The sequence below is a fragment of the Gasterosteus aculeatus genome, chromosome 3, assembly GCF_964276395.1.
Source record: "Gasterosteus aculeatus chromosome 3, fGasAcu3.hap1.1, whole genome shotgun sequence".
In the NCBI taxonomy this organism is placed as follows: domain Eukaryota; kingdom Metazoa; phylum Chordata; class Actinopteri; order Perciformes; family Gasterosteidae; genus Gasterosteus; species Gasterosteus aculeatus.
This window is the reverse complement of record NC_135690.1, coordinates 476,917-498,759: the sequence shown is the minus strand read 5'-3', so window position 1 is coordinate 498,759 and position 21,843 is coordinate 476,917. Positions and strand designations below refer to the sequence as shown.

Here is a 21,843-nt window from a genome sequence, read left to right as displayed (position 1 = left end):
TTTTCAAGGAATGTCGGCGCTTCATGAACAAACGTGTAGTCAGTGTGAGGCTCCTCCGGGCCGGCGGGTGGCGCTGTGTGGGTGCGCAGTGGGCCTGCGCAGTGCGGGTGCGCAGTGGGCCTGCGCAGTGCGGGTGCGCAGTGGGCGGCCGGATGTTGACAGCCCCGCTGCTGAGCTCGAGCTGTGGCCGTTGCTGCTATCACGTTTCCTGAAGTCTCCACATTTTGCTAGAATCTTCTTGCCGCTCCACGGAGTCTGTTCACATCCGCAGTCGATCCATGGCAACCGAAAGGCGAGACGAAATCAACATAGATTTATCTATTTTTTTCATTCATTTGTTTGTCTCCAGCTGGTTGTAACTGTTTATGTCTCTTTTTGTTTTAGGAGGTTCCCCGATAGCTTCATTGACAAAGATCCCAAGAAAGCTCTGGAGGTAAACATTAGCGTTAGCCAAAGTTAGCCATATACACACTGTGTCTCATCTCATTCACCTTAGAGTCGTCTGACCCGCGTTAAGGACACTATCATTGACGTTAGCTGAGTGCTGTGTCATCGAGGTGTGTTAACTTGTGTTTTTGATGGTAGCACCTATTTTTACAGTAACCAGCTAACGTTAGCCAACTTAGCTTAGGTTTAGAGCAGGTTTATATTACAACTCTACGTAACTATACTGTTCCCATGACAGCACAACGTGTATTTTGACTTAACGATCATTACCAACGCGTCGGGGTCAAACGACGTCATTCCTAACTTATATAACATTGATAATAAGCATTTTGTTAGCAAGATAACCACACTATTAATGTTAAAGATATTCAACCAACACATTCCAGCGCGTATCACTGGCCTCAATGACTTGGTTTCCATGTCCTTGTAGTAATGTGCTCATTGACCGTGTGTTTGGTGGAGCCTTTCTCATGGATGCTGCTATAAATAGCAGTTGGTCGTGTCAATGTATTAAACTGGAGACAAACAGCTCAGGTTACTTTTCTATCATTGTCACTTGTCACAACGCGGGCTTAATCACTGTTAAGGGTTTCGGAAGGCTCTCGAGGGAGGCCTCACTCCTGGTTCTCGTCCCGGCCGGAAACGAGGACACGAATGAGTCAATTCGTTTAAATTCACAAATCAAAAAGTATTTAATGACTAAACAACGTAATAGGGATTACAATTACAAAGTGAAACACTAAGCGAACAGTGGAATATTTCGCGAAATAGAGAATCCTCTGAGCAAGTCTGAAGTGACTTTTCAACGCGGCTGCAGGAGAAGATCTAACAGTCTTTCCCCCGCCATGGCCCTTTGAAACCTCTTGAGGTGTGTCTTCTTTGGTGCATTTGAATGTCATTGGCCTCTTCTCCAAATGGTCACCTCCTCCATTGTCCCTTCCACGTCGAGGTGTGAATCTGCAGCTGTAACCTGAAACCTCTCTGTCCTAGCTGTCCCTCACACTCCAATGCACTCAATGTAGATACATTCGGCTTTATGCCTCAATGAGTGAATTTAACAAAGCATACATCGTTTAAGTCTTCATCTTATAACTAGTACACTTTAATTACAACAACCCATCATTAATGATCCCCGTTCATCACCCTTCATCATAAGATCTAAGACAGTTCATGTGGTTCAATTCTCAAGACATTTGCCTCAGTCGGCTGCCTTACATTAAGTTGTTCATTTATTACCTGACAGGAGAAAAAACTCCCAAAAAACCCTCTTTGGGGAAAAAATTGGAAGAAATCCATAAAGAACGGCAATTGGCATCCGTCCCCAGGTTTTAACATCACATTGTGACAGAATGTTAATGTGTACAGTGTTTATATGATTTAAAAGACTATAAACTGTGTTTGATTCACATTGTATTCACTTCATCTAACATGTCAATGTAATAACTAATCTAACATCACACAAACTACAATTCTATCACTAAACATCATTACACGTACTACAAATTCTATGACTAGACATTCACTTCTACTTAAAACCCCAACATCACGACGGTTCTACTAGATGTTCTCTTTGAATCCATCTTGTTCCATGTAGGAGCTTAATGATGCCCTGCAAGAAGACCCTGACAGCGCTGAGTGCTTGTGCCAGCGAGCCTACGCCCACACACTTCTCAAAAACTACAGCTGTAAGTGTGCCAACTACCTGCATCATCTTTTCCAAAGACTTAAAAATATGTAAATGTCTTCACAGTTTTATCAAGCTGTGTTGTTGTCTTCTGGTAACAGAAATAACTAACGCTACACAATGTATAATTTGGTATGGTGTCTCAAATACTGTCCGTTGTGGTTGAGAGAATAACTCTTGTGAAATAATATTCTGGTACCTGAGTAATATATATTGTGATATATTGTGATACAGACGAACGACACTTCTGATGAACACATTTTTTTTGCAGGTGCTGTTGATGATGCCAAAAAAGCACAGCAACTAACACCCGGCCTTCCGCTCGCTTTCCTGCGAACAGGGTGTGTACTTTTATATGATAAGCGATTTGTGCTCAACTGAAGCTCCTGTTGATACAAAGTTGATTGATAAACATAATATTCTGGTACTGGATTTTTACACATCCACTAAAAAAAATGGACTTTAAGTCCCATGAAGGTCAATGTCGGTGACATCTCTTCTCTCCAACCAGCCATAAGACGTATGTACAGTTACTGTACTTATTTGACTTCTTTAACAAAGGATATTGTCCAAACTGTGTATGTTGCAGGAGAAGCTTTTATTTTTCCAAGACAGTCTGATCTAATTATTTGTGGCATGTTTTTTATCTCCCAACCACAGAATAGCAGAATACCACCTGAACCACTATGAGTCAGCACATGCAGCTTTAGCACAGGGACAGCAGCTGGATGGTGAGTACAGCCTGTTTGTTTTGCCTCGAGTACAAACTTCCCTTCAGCGCTCGCTCGCTCGCTCTCTCTCTCTCTCTTTTTATTCAAAGGGATGAATCTGTGTCCCTTTTAGCTTTAGAGATTCAGAGTTCCATCCACTTCCATCATAGTCAACGGTTGCATCTGGTCAACGGTTTAACCACAGTCATACACTCACCAGCCACTTTAAAGGTACACTTTGCTGGTAAAAGGTTGGACCTCCTTTGCCTTCAGAACTGCCTTCATTCTTCGCTCCTCAGGGATTTTGGTCCATATTGACGCGATAGCGTCACGCAGTTGCTGCAGATTTGTAAGCTGCACGTCTATGATGCGAATCTCCCGTTCCACAACGTCCCAAAGGAGCTCTGTTGGATTGAGACGTGGGGACTGGAGGCTGTTGGAGTGCAGTGAACTCATTGTGTTGTTCTACAAACCAGCTGGAGACCATGTGAGCTTTGTGACGTGGTGCATTGTCCTGCTGGAAGTAGCCATCAGAAGATGGTTCACTGTGGTCCTAAAGGGATGGACGTGGTCCGCAGCAACACTCGGGTAGACTGCGCCATTTAAACCATGCTCAGCTGGTCCTACGGGACCCAAAGTGTGCCAAGAAAACACCAATAACATGCAATTGAACAGGTGTACCTAATAAAGTGGCCGCTGGGTGTATATTAGTGCTCGATGTGTCGCGCAGATAGAATTGCTACTTTAATGCCAGTTATTTCATTGACAAAACTACACTTACTCCGGGTCGAATTGACAAAAAGCGAACTGGGATTCCACATTTCTCTGTGGCATCTACTCATGATATAAGCGCAGAAGTTCACCAGTCTGGTTTTTCTTCTCATCCCCATATTAATATTTCTATATCAAGAGACCAGATTAATTATTATTTACGTTGTTGATGCTTGCAGCCTTCTTTACTGCCTTTCTTGGGTCATTCTTGCTTTTAGATGCGTGGATGTGTTTTCTTCTGGCTGGGCTGAAACGCTTGTTGGCTCGCCTGGTTCTTAAGTAACATCAGACCACATGATGAAACAAAAGAGCTGTTGTGCACTTTGAGTTTCGGGACATAAAAGGCAGCCCGGATTGGGTTTGGCTCCAACGATCCCTTTCAGGTGTCCCTTGATGATTAAAGGATTTTAAATCATTAACTAAAAGTATTATTATATATCCAGATTACAAAATGTGTCTCTTGGCGTTCGACACTATTACCTGCATTTTAATGTCAGTGGTCCAGTAGTGACCAAGTCTCTACAATGGTTCCAAAACCACCAAAACATGGATCCTCTTTTGGTTATATTTGCATATACATCATTTTGTATTCATTCATAATCAACTAATTTTCACTGTTTCTAAGAATTTAAAGCAGTTTTGCTTGTTGAAAAAGCGTCTGCAGCAGCGCAGCAGAGGCTGAAACGCATGTGATGGATGTGACTTCATTGACAACAGAACAAGCTTCTTTTTTTGTAAACAAATTGTCAGTAAAACTGTCACTTTTTTTTTTTTTTGAACTTTTTATTTATATTTTTTCACATGACAAAAACAAAAACATGGAACATTATCTGAGACTAGGGCTTGGAAAAGAAAAAAAAAAAAAAAAAAAAAACATAATTATTATAAAGATATATACTGTGTACATACATGTATATCTTGCTGCATCTAATATGAATCCCTATATCTCAACAGACACAATACCACAATGTACAGCCATATCATTTATAAATTTAAATATTCTTTAACCATGTGCCATCTCCGGATAAAGAGGTCAGTTTTCAGTTGTAATGATGCAGTCATTTTTTCCATCAAATAAATCTGCTTCAGTCTCTGTTTCCATTCAGTAACGGTTGGTGATTTCACAGACCTCCAATTAACAGTAACGTTTTTTTGCGCAATTAACCGTAGTACACGTAAAATGTATCTTTGGTCAGCATTGAAAACATCCACTGATATAACACCCAATAAGAAGAACTGTACATTCGATGGTACTTCTCTTTTTACAATTTTCTCCATCTCCTCTTTGATATTTTTCCAGTACGTAAGGGTTATTGGACAGTCCCAAAATATGTGTGTATGGTCCCCTATTTTACCACATTGTCTCCAACATAAAGCTAGAGATGGGTCTTTTACAAAATTTGAAATAGCCAAAGGAGTATGAAAATAGCGTATTTTAACTTTCCAGTCAAATTCCTTCCATTGTTGGCTATTAATTCCCTTATGACATCTGTAGCAGAGTTTATCCCATAACTCTTCCTCTATTACTGTATTAGCTTCTATTTCCCATTTTTCCTTAATGTTGTACGTGTTTCCAGCTGTTTCTAATATCAGTCTTTTATAAAGATGAGAAACCCGTTTGCCAACAGGGAGGCGTCTTTCAGAAACTGAGATAAAGTATTGTTCAATGCTGTTTGGGATTTTGCAGATTCTTTCCCTCTCCTTATGGTTTGTAATGTAATGTCTAATTTGCAAATATCTATAAAAATCACTTGAGGGAAGATCGAATTGTTCCTGGAGTTGTATGAAAGACTTTAAGTGAGTTTCTTCAAAGAGCTGGTTAAAAACAAAGAGGCCCTTAGCCGCCCATCCCCTAAAACCATGGTCCCACATTGAAGGTGGAAAATCTACATTACCCACTATGGGCATAGCTCGAGAAATTGTTCCAACATCTTTAAGCATTTTCTTTACTTCCACCCATACTTTGATTGTATGTTTTATCCATTCATTTTCAATCTTCATTTTATTGACGTGTTTTAGATCCATAAAGGGTAGGACAGACAGTTGTGCACCCCTAACTTCCCCTTGCTCTATTTGGGTCCACTTTGCTTCTTCATCTCCACTGATCCAAGTCCCAATTGCTGATAATTGAGCTGCCCAATAATACAATTTTATATTTGGCAAGGCCAAGCCTCCTTTATCTTTAGCCAGATGAAGTGTTTTAAGTTTAATTCTCGGTCTTTTGTGTTGCCATATAAATTTAGAAATTAATTTGTTTAACATATTAAACGTGGAAGCTGGAACTCTTATGGGCAACGATTGAAACAGAAATAAAAGACGTGGGGTCAGGTTCATCCTTACAGTCTCAACTCTGCCGAGCAGAGATAGAGGAAGAACCTCCCAACGAACTAGGTCACTCCTTATTTGATTAATTAGCTTATTGTAGTTTGCTTCAAAAAGTCTTGCAGTTTCAGGTGTGATAATAATCCCCAAGTATCTAAATCCATGTTTAGACCAATGAAATGACACCCTCTCGTTTAGTTGTTTAGGCCATATTCCTGATATCATCATTGCCTCTGATTTACTTTGATTAATTTTGTATCCAGAAATGTCTCCATAGTCTTTTAGGCATTGCATTAGTCGAGGTATTGAAGTAAGGGGATGTTTTATAAAGAGAAGGATGTCGTCAGCAAAAAGGGAGACTTTGTGAACTCTCCCCCCACCATCCTCCACCCCCTCAATCTGGACGTCCCGACGAATTGCCTCCGCCAGAGGCTCGATACTGAGAGCAAAAAGAATGGGAGAGAGAGAATCACCCTGTCTTACGCCCCTCCCTATATCAAAGAAGTCAGAGCATTGTCCGTTAACTCTAATTCTTGATTTGGGATTCTTGTACAACAGCCGGAACCAAAAGGTAAATTTTTCACTGAAGCCCATCTCAATTAATGTTTGTTCTAAAAACCGCCAATCTACCCGATCAAATGCTTTCTCGGCATCTAAGCCGAGAAGCATTGACGTTTGATTACCCTTTGCCATGAGCGACTGCACGTTTAAAGCTCTCCTTATATTGTTTGTCCCTTGGCGACCTGAAATGAACCCTGTCTGATCTGATTTTACTATTTTCCTAATGTATTTTTGTACTCTAGTTGCTAAAATAGATGTTAATATTTTATAATCCACACACAGGAGGCTAATAGGTCGATAACTAGAACACTGCAATGGGTCTTTTCCTTCCTTATGCAGGACTGTGATGATAGCCTCAGACCATGACTCTGGAGGGTCTCCTGAATTTAACACATAATTATACAACTTGCATAGTGCTGGAGTGAGGTCATCAGCAAACACTTTATAATATTCTCCTGCGAACCCGTCTATTCCTGGCGTTTTGTTATTTTTTAATTTAATAATCGTTTCTTTCACCTCCTTTTCTCTAATTGGCTCTACTAACGCAGAGGCTTCATCCTCCGTCAGTTTGTCTAATTTCAGGTTTTTAAAGAAATCGTGCATTTTTTCTTCTTTTAATTCCTGATGTTGACCCTTATATAACTGTTCGTAATATTTGGCAAAGGCATTTGCTACTGCTTTTGGGCTAGTTTCGACATCGTTAGAATATGGTTGTTTTATTTTAGGAATTGTTCGACTAGCTTGTGCCTTTCGTAGTTGGAATGATAATAACCTGCTAGCCTTGTTTCCCAATTCATAGTATTTTCTGTCAACAAACCTAAGGGCACCCTCTGCCTTGTATGTCAGAATCTCATCTAACTTGGCTCTATTCTCTTTAAGTTTATTAAATACTTCTTGTTTTCCACTTTGTTTATGTTCGTTTTCTAATTTCTTGATCTCAGTTTCTAAATCTACTTGTTTTTTAAGTCTGTCCTTCTTTAACTTTGATCCTATAGATATTATTTTCCCCCTTATTGTGGCTTTTCCTGCTTCCCATAAAACCGTAGGTGTGACCATTCCATTGTCGTTTAAAGCAAAATATTCCACTATTGCCGACCTTATTTCCTCTCTTGTATTAACATCTGTCAGTAATGAAACGTTTATTCTCCAATACTTCATATTTGGCTCCAACCCCAAATCAAGTGTAATCTGTACAGGGCTATGGTCTGAGATGGTTATCGGCTCAATAACACAGCTTTTAACTCTGTATGTGTCCTTTTTGGACACCAAAAAATGATCCAACCGTGAATAGCTTCCATGCACTTGTGACATAAAGGTGAAGTCTCTCTCTTTTGGATGAAGATGTCGCCAAGCATCTATCAACCCCAATTCCTTTATCATATTCATTAGACTTTTTGACATTCTGCTTTGAGGTTTTGAGGATGATGGTAATTTATCTATTCTATTATTCAGTACGCAATTTAAGTCCCCACCCATTAACAGAAGACCCTCCCCATGATCTGCTACCAAATGTGCAAGCTTTTTGAAAAAATGTGGACAATCTTCATTTGGTGCATAGGCATTCAAAAGAGTTAATTTAAAACCAGCCATCCTCCCTATGACCATAACGTAGCGACCCTCCTTATCCTGGAAAACATTTTCACAATGAAAGTACACAGACTTACCGAATAGTATAGCTACACCTCTCTTTTTACGTTTCCCATAAGAGCTACTGTACACCTGATCCACCCATTCCCTTTTTAATTTTTGATGTTCTGTTTCTGTGAGGTGAGTTTCTTGAAGTAAGGCTATAGAGCACTGCATTTTCTTCAGCTGTCCTAGTATCTTTTTTCTTTTAATTGGGTTGTTTATTCCTTTTATATTGTAGGTAATTAAATTAAGTAATGCCATCCTTGTATTTGTACTGAATCATGTAACACAGCCCAAACCTCTCATGAAGATCTGTTAAATAAAAGCAAATAAAATAATTTAACTGCAAATGTACAAAGTTAAACAAAAAACAAATTGCACCTTGCCTCAGATAGAACACAACACTAACAGCATGAACACAGAACAGAACTTCCAATTTTCCAGTCAGACATAGCGAATAAACTACAACCATGCCTGACCCCCGGTGATAATGGGACAGAGAGTGGTGACCTAATCCCTCTGTGGAGAAATGCACCCAGTGTGCAATAGTGACCCGAATTACACTAACATGTAAGAAAGGTCTTAGTGAGTGTGGACCACTCATGTATACCTCAAGAGTCCGTCAGATCTCTTTCTTATTTTTAAACCTTTGTGACAACTTTGCGTTTTTATTTTGTATTGTGCTATTATTGCTTTCAGTCTATATATTGTTCATACACACTTGACCTTGTGTACCTGAAACTGGTTGTAAGTGTTATATACCACAGACTACTCATCTTTATCTTCTTCCTGAACCATAGCCCTCAGGTCAGCTAACGCCAGCACGTTGGTTCTCCTCCTCTTCGCGCTGATGTTCCATCCTCCAGTTAGTTTCTCCTCGATGCGCTCTCTCTCTCCGCACTGCACCTCTACACCCATCTCTCTCAAAGTATCCGCGGCGTCTGTCAGCGAGGAAAAAGTCTTCTCTCCAGAGTCCATCTTGACCTTCAGTCGAGCTGGATACAGGCACTTTGCCTGAATGCCCCTCTGCTTTAGCTGCTTGACGACTGCGTGAATCTTCGCTCGTTTCTTTTGCAGCTCAGGAGAATAGTCTTGATCGAAGAAAATCCTTCTGTCTTGAAACACCGCATTTCCTTGGCTCCATGCTTGCTGCAGAACAATATCTTTCACCCCCGCGTCGAGGAATCTCACAATGATTGATCTGGGGGGGGCCGCTGGATCTGTCGGTTTGGACTGAAGTGAGCGGTGCGCTCTTTCAATTTGAATGTTCAGGTTAGGTGGTAACGTCAATACTTTGGGAAGCAAGGCTTTCACAAACGCGACCACGTCTCCATGTTCACTCTCCTCTGGTATTTGAAATATTCGAAGGTTATTTCTTCTCAGCCTGTTCTGCATATCGTCACAAACAGCTGAGAGCTGTTTTTCGCGTTGTAACAGGTACCTTATCACACGGTGCTGCCCTGCCCCCGCATCTTCCACAGCGCTCACCCTCCCCTCCAGCTCACCGATCCTCTGCTGGTGGTCACCGAGTTGCTCCTTAATATCTGTCATAGTTTTTTCCAAACGTTCAAGGGTCTTTGTTGTTTGTTTATGTCCCTGGCTGTTTTCGTCGCGGAATCTTCTCATTTCTTGTATTAAGGACATTTCGCCCTCACGTGTTACCTGCTCTTCGCGGCTACCGCTAGTAGCATCTAAGCTAGCGCTGTTTGTGCTCGGTTGTTTATTGTCAGTTTCTTTCAAATATCCTGACTTTCCTTGTCCTCTCGTTTTGGATGTGGTAGTCATCTTGTTCATGAGTTATTTTCCACCCTGAAGGCTTTATATATCTGCAGTTGTCACTGTTTTCTAACTTTTTCCTGACGGAGCCTCGTCTCTAACCTGCTCTTTCCATCATGACGTCACCGGAAGCCCCAAAAACTGTCACTTTTAAAGTGTGCATCTCCTTTGGCTGCTCATTCAACCGCTTGTTAAAACCTAGTAAATGTATTACTTTGGACTACACTAACACCTCTCTGACACTCATTGGGTTTAATTCAATGTTTCCTTGTGATTTCCACAGTTACTGATAAATCATTTGAGTTCTGGATCAAGCAGTGTGAGCAGATGATGAGAGGTGAGTAGCTGAACTGAAACTTCTAAAGTTGCTATAAACTGCTATAATATTAAACATATCAATTATATGTTTAATATCATAGCAGTTTTTAGAGCTGACGTTAATCTTTAGTTGTAGGTTTATGAGGCCATTAGTCTTTTGTGTGTCGAATGTCCAAAGATTGTTAAATATTAGTACACAATATATCTTGTGGCGGTCTTCGTTAAAATATATTCATGACCGTCAAATCCATTAGCGGTTGCTCTCTGATTTCTCTTCCCTATTTACCCGGCGCTGTTAAACGCCAGCTGATCGGCCCGTCTGATCAAACCAGCGAGCGTGCACACATGCACACATGCACACATGCACCAGTGTTTAGGCGGAGCCGGCCGCTCCAATAAAAGATGCATGGTGCGTCGGGCCGCTGTGTGTCTGTTCGCTGGTGATGCGCGGCCCCTCTGGATCATCTCAAGTAAACAAGAGCATGAGTTTTGACGAACGCGCTTCACACCCGCGTGCACACGTGTGCTCCCAGGAGCGGTGTGATTCATCAGAGTTAAGTTACTGATGTCTGGAAGTCTCCCCCCTCCTCCTCACGGGACCAAACTCCTTCGTAGGCCTTCTCTCTCCCCGACAAATGCGCATCAGGGTGAACCCCCCCCCCCCCCCCCCCCCCCCCCAGCACTCTGCCTGTGTCTGCTCACAGTGACACCAGCAGCCCTTTTTGTCTTTTGGTGACTGTGTGTGTTTACTAAGAACCCAGCTGGCTCTTCTGTCGCATGTGGCACCCTGCTGGTTTAGAAATACACAAACTGCCTCCAAACCCCTCAGCCCCCCTCAGCCCTCCTCAGCCCCCCCCCCTCCTCTCGATTTCAAACGCTTCCTCATTAAGAGAAAATCCCCTCTGCGATCTGTCTCTCAGTGTTTCCCCTTTATAACCCATTATAACAGGAGCGCCCCCCCCCCCGAAAGACCCCCTGGGAAGTCAAACAAAAAATATTTTTAAAAACTTTTTTTTTTTCCGTACGTGACAGTTTGTCACGACACGTGCGTCAATATGCCGCCATATGTCGCAAGTTTGTACCCGTCAACTTAAATCCCATAAACGTTTATCTTTATCGAATGTGTGTTTTTCGACATTGCTGGCGTGGCTAAGAGACAAGAACTTGATTTAGGGAACCTGAGGGTGTTGGTTTAATGTCTGCGCCTCTCCTCTCTTCCCAGAGCCGACGCAGGCCGGCGGCGAGTTGAGGGTGAGTTTCTCTGCGCGGCCACTTGGTGGCGTTGTTGCTCTCAGCATCGGTAGAGATCGTCAGCCCGGCGGAGGCTGCGTTTCCTCCCGAAGCTTCTCCTTATTTTGGTCCTCTCTTCTGTTTGATCCCTCGGCCTTCTCACCGCGTCCTTCTGCCTACTTGTGATCCGGATGAGCGAGCAGACGCCGGCGGTTCCACCTGTGAAGTGAGTGCACAAAGGTTTTCATGTTTGTTTTATTTGTTTCACCGGCGTGATGATTAAACCTGGTGCGTCAAAGCAACCGCGTTCTTTAAATCTGTGAAAACAATGTGCACACGGACGAGACATGTTAATGGTTTGTCCAATCTTATCATTTAAAGTTCATGCAGTTGTATGTATTTACAATAATCTTCACACACTTTGATCCGTGTGTGTGTTCTTGCAGACACGACTGGTACCAAACAGAGTCTCAAGTCATCGTCACCGTCATGGCAAAAAATGTCCCCAAGGACGGTGTGCGTGTCAGCTTCATGGAGAAAGAGGTGAGACACTTAAGTGCAGTGCTGAAATGAAGACGTACTTTGTTGTGTTTGTGCGTCAAACAGAGATGGCTTTGCTCCTGGGTGTTACCTCAGGGGGGCCCCTCACACACACACACACACACACACACACACTCCCCATGGACCAGACTCTGCCTCCTTGTTAACATTGGCCCCAAAGTACAGATCTAAGAAGAATTTTCCCTCCCCAGCTTCTCCAACCTCCTAATTGTCTGTAGATAGACGTGTAAGTGATCTAGGATCAGCTGCAGAGCCCTCCAGGGACAACGCTTTCCCTTTTTCTCTCTTCCCGTACTTCTTCCTGCTTCTTTTTCCCTCGGAGGGGTAACTGCAGGGCCCCCCAGGGAGCGCCATTCTCTTTCTTAATAGAAAAACAAACCAAGTTTACCCCATTTCAAAAGAAATGGTTCACTCGCTCCAAATCCCACATTGACTAGTTAAGCCGTCCTCTTTGTGTGGTGGGAAGTACAGATAAGTTCATATATTCTTTAGTAGGTCAGTGTATACAAAATAAATCCAGATGAAAGGCGCTGGTTCCACTTGTTTCCCTGGTGACTGCGCATGCAGCAGCTGTAGACTCCCAAGAGCCACTTCGGCTACGTGTCTGAGGAGCCACTTCCTACACAACTACCACACAAAGTCACACAGTCCACTTTGAGCGAGCTGGTAGGTGTCGATTCGCAAACGGTGTCCAAGTGCTGCACTGAGATGAGATGATGGCGGCTGAGTTCTTCCAGGCAGAAGGGGTGTGAAGAGTTGGGCCACTGCAGAGTCCACGGCCGAGTCCACGGCCCCCCCCCTCCTAGTGAGTGACAGGCTGTAAGAGCTGCCCCCCCCCCCCGCCATCATCACTGGTCACCCCTGTGGCTGAAGGGGACAGGCAGAGAGACAAAGAGGACACTCCTGTCCAACGAACCAGCCACATCAGACGATGCTTCTCGTGGACAAGCTGACAATCTCGCCCCCCTTCACACACACACACACACACACACACACACACACACACACACACACACACACACACACACACACACTTCTCTTCTATCTGTTGCTTCAGTTATTATGTCATCTGACAAGAACAACAACGGCAGGTTAAAGGCCATTACGAGCTGCTAATGTGATGTTTGGTGTCTCCTCAGCTCTCTGCCACCATACAGCTGGCATCGGGGGAGAACTTCAACCTCGACCTCCACCTGCTGCACTCAATCGTCCCTCAACAGAGCAACTTCAAGATCCTCACCACCAAGGTACCCGCCACTGACCGCCGGTCCAGTGAGCAACATGTAGTCCGCTCTTTAGGGAGGAAACATATTTTACTGTTCAACATACATTTTTGATGACTGAACTGGTTAACAGACATTTAGGCAGTGACTGATGAAATGCTTATGAAGCAGAAACAAGCTGCCTGCTTTCAACTCCACCATGTCTATTTAATAGAACTCTATTTCTATAACTCAGAGCATCTCAGTATCTCGTTGTAACTAAAATATTCCGATCAAATCCAGACAAAAAGCACCGGATTGAATCGATTTGGGAAATCAGTGGCAGTACAGATGTTTTCCTCCACACCAGCCCTGCAGTGAAACATGCATCTATTTACCACTAAAAAAGATAGAAAGAACATTGTTGGGTCACTGAGTTTTGGGGAGACAGTGAGGACACGGCGCGTCCCAGTGGATCCACTCAGCGGTAAAGAAGCAGAGTATTAAACCTGTCAGGGATCATGTTTTATGAGCTATAAAGAAAGTATGATCGCAGTAATGTCACACATCCCGGAATGTGCTTCTAATCTCCGAACCGTATTTTGGCCCGACAGCCTCACGTGCAGCATCACCACCTCGGTCAGGCTACTATTGTCTGAATAGCAGATCTTTAATTATTCTTTGTGTCGTTTTAAAATGCTGATGATCTAAATGATGGGACGCAGTGAAAGAAGAGGACCACGCAGATGCCACTTTAAGCAGCTCGGTGAAATTGACTGATCATTACACTCTGAGATTAACATCTACAATGTGTAAAGCTCGCTGTCACTACCTATAATTCCTTCATGCCGACTAAGCTCACTGTAGCTGGATACAGTGAGGCTCCCGTGGAGACGTTCATCCCAACAGGATATGCACACAAATCCGTACTCCTACACACACACACACACACACACACACACACACACACACTTATCAGGGATCCTTCGCTCTGTTAAAGGTGATTATGAGCCTAATGAGTAGGAAGGGCACGGTTTACCAAGGACTAATTAGTGTGAACATAGAGGATGTGGGCTGAGGACGGTGCTGATTCAGGTTTCAGCCCGAGGATCAAGAGGTTTTGTGTGATTTGTATTGATTTTCCTTTTTTTAAATCATTAAGGAGAAATAGATCGTCTTCTAGGCGATTGATCAGGCCGGCCCTCTGTCTGTCATGAGGATCCCCTGTGTGCCTCACGCGTCGTCCAGCCGTGTCCCAAGTAGCTCCACAAAGAGTAGCCAGTCACACATATGAGGGAACACTCGTGTTGTCCACTTATATGTGTTTTAAATATGATTGAACTTCAGGGGGCAAATTCTAACTAAAATCCCAGCAGAATATCAGGGCGGATTTACCCAGCAAAGCGCCAATGCGAGCTTCAGCTACACACGTGTGTCCCCTCGGACACCCGGCGGCTCCACCGCTCTCACGCCCGTTACCGGCACAGGCCAGCGCGCCGCGCCCACGTCATATCGCGGCGGCGAGCACAGCGTTGGACGCAGCGGGCGATGGACCCGGCGGGCAGCAGCTGCAGGCAGTTTCCACTTCCTGTAGTGACCCCGGGTCTGACCTTCCACAGGCAGTCCATCCACTACTGAATCTACTGAATACAAACTCAAAGATGTAACAAAGTTTGCTTTTGGCCGAAGTTGAATCCCACGGGAGGAGAAAAAGGTTATTACTCAATAAAATGAGGATGGCCGATGTATAGAAGCGGTTATGTTCGACCTTTATGGAAATGAAAAAAGCTTCTGTGGGACGAAGAGCATTTACACAAGACACCTACACGGGGGGAGCGCGCTGCAGACCAGATGGATACTGCATCTGAGTACATAGATGTCATGTTTAATTAAATCTCTTTATAGAAATCTAATTTATTTATATATATATATAATTAATTGATTGATATATATTATGTACTAATTACCTTTTATTCACAACCTCACATTGCAGCCTGTAATAAGCTTCTTTGGGGTTTTGACTTTAATACAATATATTTAAACCTGGAAGAACAGATTAGGAAGCTTTCCCCCTCTATGCAGCTCATCCATCTCCTGAGGTGGATACCTGGCTCTTCAGTTCATAAATGCTCCGCTGTGTGTCTTCTGCTGTGGAGCAGGTAGTATCAGGATCACCAGCTCACGCCATAGAGCCTCTGCACGCAATCAGGTTATTTATTCTCCTTCATCACAGCAGGGGCCCCGGGGGGACAAAAGTGCATGATCTCAGGTGCTGAAAATATACCTTGTACAGCAAAAAATAGTTTGGTGGCATTACATAACCTGACATCTGTGTTCTATTCATCGGCTGCGCGGAATGGAGACTGACCTGCACAGAGACTCAAAAAGGGAAACCACTCACTTTTCCATGGCAACAGCAGCCTGCATACCAGAGGTGCACGTGGGTTGCAGCTTAAACAAGGGCTCAGTCTTCTAGAGACCACAGCTGAAGATGGGTTGACCCCCCTCTTTCTTCCCATTTCTGTTTCTCTGTTTTGTGTGTCTCTCCGTGGTCTGTCACACACACACACACACACACACACACACACACACAAACCCACCTTCTGTCTGCCTTTGTCTCCGTCTTGCGTTCTTAGACACACACACACACACACACACACATACCTCTACCTCCCGGATAACGAGAGAGTGTTTAAACCCTCCTCCTCTCCCACAGAGCGCTGCCTGTTCCCTGGTCCACTGGGCTCCTGCGGTACACATGGCGCACACACACACACACACACAACCAGGCTCGTAATCCCTCATTGGCAGCATTCATACATTGAAGACGGCATAACGGCACCTCAGAGCGATACAGGTGAAAGGCAACGCGTGTCTCATTTAACTGTTTTTCACCAACCGGAGCAAAGAAACATTCAAATGAACAACGACATCAGCGAATCAAGTTCCCTCCGATCGACACGCATCTCTAATACGAGCCGACCGGCCGCCTGCACTCTGCGTCCTCAATGTTCACGCTTCATTTCCTCGCTGTCTTTAAAGACAACTTAGCAGGGGGAGGCTAAGCCGGGCGTGAGCGTGCACACACACACACACACACACACGAATACAGAGGCTGAACAGTAATCTTCCAACACACTAGTGCCATTTGCACAAAGTATTTGCTGTGTGTGTGTGTGTGTCGTCTGTAGCACGTCATCGGCGGTGTAACCTCCTCTTGTCCACCCCGACAGACATTCCAACCGCAGGGGTCACCGCGACCACGGGGAGCCAATTACACACCAGTGTGTTTGATCAGAACAGACGGCTTCCGCACACACACACACACGCACACACACACACACACGCAGACACACTCAACGGGACTTTGGATCCACACGCGCCCGTTCATTCACTTCCAAACTCATCTGCTTTTGGCAAATAGCTAAAGAGGCGTCTGCGCTCTTTAATTTCCACGCCTGTCAACGTCTAAGAATGTTTATATTTATTTCATTCATGCAGCTTTCTTGCCGAGTTTGTTTTGAAATCCGCAGGGATCTGAAGAAACGGGGGGGGGGTTGAGGAGGGGGGGGGGGGGGTCACGAACGCATGTGACAAACGACGCGGGACCCCAGTGCCCTTCTGTAAATAGCATGTGTGTGTGTGTCCAAACACGTGTGTGTAGTGCCGTGTTGTATTGTCCAGCCCAAGGGTCCTGTGGGTGGTGGCCCCCCGAATGTGGCTGTGCTGTCACATCCCTTTACTAGCCATCTCTGCGCCTGTCACACACACACACACACACACACACACACACACACACGCGGCCTGGCCTGCCACGTCCTTTAGAAGCCAGGAAGCACAGATGTGGCAGCAGATTAATGTTGTATGATCCAGGAGCTCGCACAGAAGCACACACGCTTCCAGGCTTCAGTCCTGCTGCACTAAACACGACACAAATTACAGACACTATGCAGCACCTGCAGAGACACTTCTTTAAATTCATTTAAAGGATTTTGATTAAAACTGATTTTTTCTTTGGCATATACTTCAAATAAGTGCACAGTATAATTGGATCTGAAGGGGTTAAAAAGGTGTTTTTCTTTCATCTCAACTTAAAATCAGACTGTTTGTCCACAGAATAAACAAAACATTTAATAAAACACACGATCCAAAGAGATCCGAATCACGTCCCGGCTACAAAGGCCGCAGTAATGTGGATGCCAACTATCTGTCAGCCGTTAGAGCAGGTTGGCAAATCAGCACTCTGATGCATCCTGAAGCCCTGCAAGCCCCACGAGACCCCCCGGCGAGCTCCCAGGAGCCTCTCTGCCCGAGTGCAGGTACATCTGTCAAGGAAACCGAAAACGATTTCACACACCAAGAAGAGCCGTCTATTGAAATTATTTTATCAACAAAAACTGTCAAAACTGATGAAGGATTTAATGTAGAAACCTTTTCTTGGCTCCATTTAGAAGCGTAACGTTATTTTATTGATCGGTGCGATCATTGCAGCTGGACACGGAGGAGAAGGCCACATTGGACCGTTGTGACCAAACACAGCGCCAGATTTTTCTAAATGATTCCAAATCCAAACGGGAGCTTCTATAAACTGCTGAGACCAAAAAAATAAAGCTGTCTGTTAGCGGCGCCTATAAATGGGCCAGAATTCAACCTTTGGACTTTTCAGTCACCCACCTCCACATTTATATGCACGCGGACTCGTAGCGTTTTTGAATTTTGATTCAACGTCCAGATATATTTTTTTAAAGCGCCACCTCGGCTTTTGTGGTAATGATTCAGCCGGGAGGGTTTCATGCAAATCCCCTCTTTTGAAGTGAAGACCCCAACGTCGTCTGTGCATAAAACCCAATTCGACGAGCCCGTGTTTCCTCCAGAGCCCCCGGACGCCCGAAATAACTTCCCCAAACTCTGCAGGCGGACTAATGCGACGCGTGGCTGCGGCGTCGTGCAGCGGTGATTCAAAGCGCTTCTCCTTTCAATCACATTTCATTTACTCTCCTTACGCTCACTGACTCCAGGTCTGCTCACTACAACGTGGCGCTCCGCCTCGTTGGGAAGGAAAACATCAAATGTTCATGACCGATCAGTCGCGTTGGAGCGAGGGCCGAGGCGCGACGAGTGATTCAAACACGGGTGTAAGGGCCCCGAGTCCTTCAAACCGCCACCGCGCCGGTCAGCGTGACGTGGACGTGAATGTCACACTGGTTTTCAGTTTGTTGCACCGCTCGCCAAAAAACCACAAACAGCAGGTGATCCTGAAAAGAGAGGTTTGATTGCGGACAGCGGATCCTGGAGAGGCAGATCCCCCCGAAGAGATCCATCAGTACACGGCCGCCTCGCCTAAGCAGGCAGCAGCGACGGTGGCGTCTCAATCGGCTCCTCCGGGTGCCACTCGGCCTCCCTGCCCCCCCCCCCCCCCCCCCCTCATAAATGAATCATCACATCGGCCAGTAGAGCAGAAATGTTCCTTAATTGCATCGACATCACCAGCGCTGTCTTTCTCATGCGCATATATCAAACGCTCGCACGCGGCATTAATGGCTGCTGGTGGGGATGCGTTTGGCGGGGGAGGAGGGGGGGGAGGGGGAGGACAGGGGGGGGGTCGCGTGTCTCGCTGGTATGTGCCCTGTCAATGCAGCTCAGTGTTTAAAGCGTGTGTCCAAGTCCTCTCATTGTTCTCCTCGCTCCCACGTTCTCCCGCTTTAATGGTTTGGATCGGATGCTGCTGTGTGGAATTAGGACCCTTCTCTCGCTTTCCCCCCCCCCCTCCCCCCCTCCCTCCCCCCGCTCCGTCTCTCACTCTGGCCCTCTGGCTGACAGGCATCTCGTTAGTGCAGTATGTCTGTCAGTGAGGTTGGAGATTGAGCTGTGCCCCCGCATGCCCCTGATCTCACACACACACACACACACAGACACACACACAGACACACACACAGACACGCACGCACACACACACACACAGACACACACGCACACGCAGCCTCTCTGGCTGAATAATGATCTGATGTCCTGTACTTTGAGGGTGTCTCTCTAATGGAAGCGTTATTTTTGTCCCACGCAAACCAAGCAGATCATTTAGTTAACCTTCCTCTTCTCTCTTCCTCTTCTTCTTCTCTCTTCCTCTTCTTCTTCTCTCTTCCTCTTCTTCTTCTTCTTCTCTCTTCCTCTTCTTCTTCTCTCTTCCTCTTCTTCTTCTCTCTTCCTCTTCTTCTTCTCTCTTCCTCTTCCTCTTCTTCTTCTCTCTTCCTCTTCTTCTTCTCTCTTCCTCTTCTTCTTCTCTCTTCCTCTTCTTCTTCTCTCTTCTCTCTTCCTCTTCTTCTTCTCTCTTCCTCTTCTTCTTCTCTCTTCCTCTTCTTCTTCTCTCTTCCTCTTCCTCTTCTTCTTCTCTCTTCCTCTTCTTCTTCTCTCTTCCTCTTCTTCTTCTGCGCTCTCATCGCCCTTCTCTTCTTCGTCAGGTGGAGTTCAAGCTGAAGAAGACCGATGGCATCAGATGGGAGAAGCTGGAGGGAGAGGGACAGGAGTCCAACATCAAACACTTCAATCCAAGTCAGTCCACCACAATTCCAACTCCATCGCCGTCTTTTCTTCTTTCTGTCTCTTCCTGTTTCGTCTGTTCGCCACTAAAATGAGAGCGAGCCTTTTATTAATCGGATGGCGAAAGGACAGGGAGAGGAAAGAGGACTCACTCAGATTAATCCTGACTGGTTACTGTGTGTTTAAGCATCTTTCTATGCAACCAGCTCCACAGCAACGTGATACCTGACTCCACGTATGTCCACACTTACGTCTGCTGTGTTTATGTAATCTGGATTACATTTGCTGCTCTCCGGCTCTTGTTGGGATTATAGTGGGCGGGATGCATCCGGGAAATATAGAGATGGAATCGCAGGGTGATCCGTCCGCGGCGTGAGTTCAGTTGGTGTGAGTTAGATGCTGTTTTGCGTCGCGCCTCTAACAAACCGTCTCCCGTCAGGTCGGTGCCCTTCGTCGACTGACCCTCGCGCCTGCAAATGGGACAAGATGGTGGTGGACATCAGCGAGGAGGAGAAAAGCGAGAAGCTGGAGGGAGACGCCGCGCTCAACAAGCTCTTCCAGCAGATCTACTGCGATGGCACAGACGAGGTCAAGCGAGCCATGAACAAGTCCTTTGTAAGTATTGTGCCCGAGGGCCGCGTCTCGTTTCCCCGGTGATCCCTTTAAACATCACGGCCCGCGAGGACCCGGCGAGGTTCTATCCAGGCGGTGTGATGAAGTCGGCATAGCAGCATGCATCTAAATGTGCGTCATCTCTAGAAATCAGAATGAAAGACTGAAATATAATGAGATCCTCAAGAAATATCTAACAACTCTGATACCAGGAGTAAGGAAAGGAGACAACGTGCTCATGCTAACGTGCTCATGCTAACAGCTGTAGTTCCAGCGTCCTGGCGTGCTAACAGCTCATTAGCACTAAACACCGGGTGCAGCTGAGGCTCAAAGGAACGCCATTCGTTTTTCAGCCACTCAGGAAATATTCAACAAATTAGAATGTCGACCCGACCTGATGTGAGAGGCTCATTCCAACGGGATCCTCGCTCCCTCCAGCGGTACAACACGTCTGTGTTTGTACATCGATTCATGTCCATCCAACGGTTAGAGGCTTTTCTGTGTGGACCAGTGGTGGACATTGTGGATGTCCTGTAAACACTGCTGCTTCGTGGGTGGAGGTCTGGAATACAACCCAAGGAGAGCGGACTGAGTGATGATTGGGATCCACATTCTGCGTTACTAATCATGTGATCTCACGTTGCCGGAGCACAATGCTGCACTTCAAAGAGCATTTGCATCCTGCATCCGGCCTAAAGGATTCATTCATTTCTCATTTTGGATTCATGCACGCCGATGACCTCAATGCAGAGCAGCCGTTTCAATTATAATAATAATAAGAAGAAAATGTAGAAACATGTTTGTCCAGACTTTGTCCCGCGGGCTCGGAGAGAGAGAAGGCGTAACCACGGCGTTGTCTCTCGTCCCCGTGCAGATGGAGTCTGGCGGCACCGTCCTCAGCACCAACTGGGTTGACGTGGGCAAGAAAAAAGTGGAGATGAGCCCCCCCGGATGACGTCGAGTTCAAGAAGTACTGAGCCCCCCCCTCCTTCCTTTCTTCCCTCCTTCCTTCCTTCCTCCTTCCTTCCTTCGCCCCCTCCCTCCTTCCTTCGCCCCCTCCTTCCTTCCTTCCTTCCTTCGCCCCCTCCTTCCTTTCTTCCTTCGCCCCCTCCTTCCCTCCTTCCTTCTTTCCTTCCCTCCTTCCTTCCTTCCTTCCTTCCTTCCTTCTTCCCTCCTCCTCCTCCTCCATCTGAGCTGCGGCAGGACGCTTGTTGCCTCCGTGACCTCCTCCTCTCCCTGAACCCACCAGAGGAGCAGGACCCTCGGCCTTCCCTCGGCCCCCCCGACGCGTCGCTCTCTGGATCTGTTGAGCAGATTGATTGTAAAGGCCAATGGACGACAAAGGGAGGTCCGGACTGAAGTTGTCTGACGGAAACGCTGCCAATCAACTTTCTGATCATGTGGTTTTCTCCAACAACGCAAACAAAGCCCCTTTTCTTATTTTGGGGCCTTTCATGAAGTTCAAATAATAATAACCGGTAGCTAT

At 45.5% G+C, this 21,843-nt stretch overlaps 1 protein-coding gene across 1 annotated transcript; it reads left to right on the top strand.

The window, feature by feature from the left end:
- The first annotated feature begins 81 nt into the window (after positions 1-81).
- Positions 82-21,843, top strand: sugt1 (SGT1 homolog, MIS12 kinetochore complex assembly cochaperone). Its single transcript, XM_078098566.1, has 13 exons — positions 82-292; positions 385-433; positions 2,042-2,132; positions 2,403-2,472; positions 2,792-2,862; positions 10,184-10,237; positions 11,441-11,469; positions 11,652-11,674; positions 11,895-11,991; positions 13,149-13,256; positions 19,667-19,757; positions 20,185-20,360; positions 21,232-21,843. Exons 1-13 carry the CDS (start codon positions 279-281, stop codon positions 21,310-21,312), a joined length of 954 nt encoding a protein of 317 aa, XP_077954692.1. The 5' UTR covers positions 82-278; the 3' UTR covers positions 21,313-21,843.

Coding starts and splice junctions, on each gene's coding strand:
- sugt1 (XM_078098566.1), top strand. Junction 2,863..10,183: donor ACAGGGACAGCAGCTGGATG/GTGAGTACAGCC, acceptor TGATTTCCACAG/TTACTGATAAATCATTTGAG. Junction 13,257..19,666: donor TCAAGATCCTCACCACCAAG/GTACCCGCCACT, acceptor CTTCTTCGTCAG/GTGGAGTTCAAGCTGAAGAA.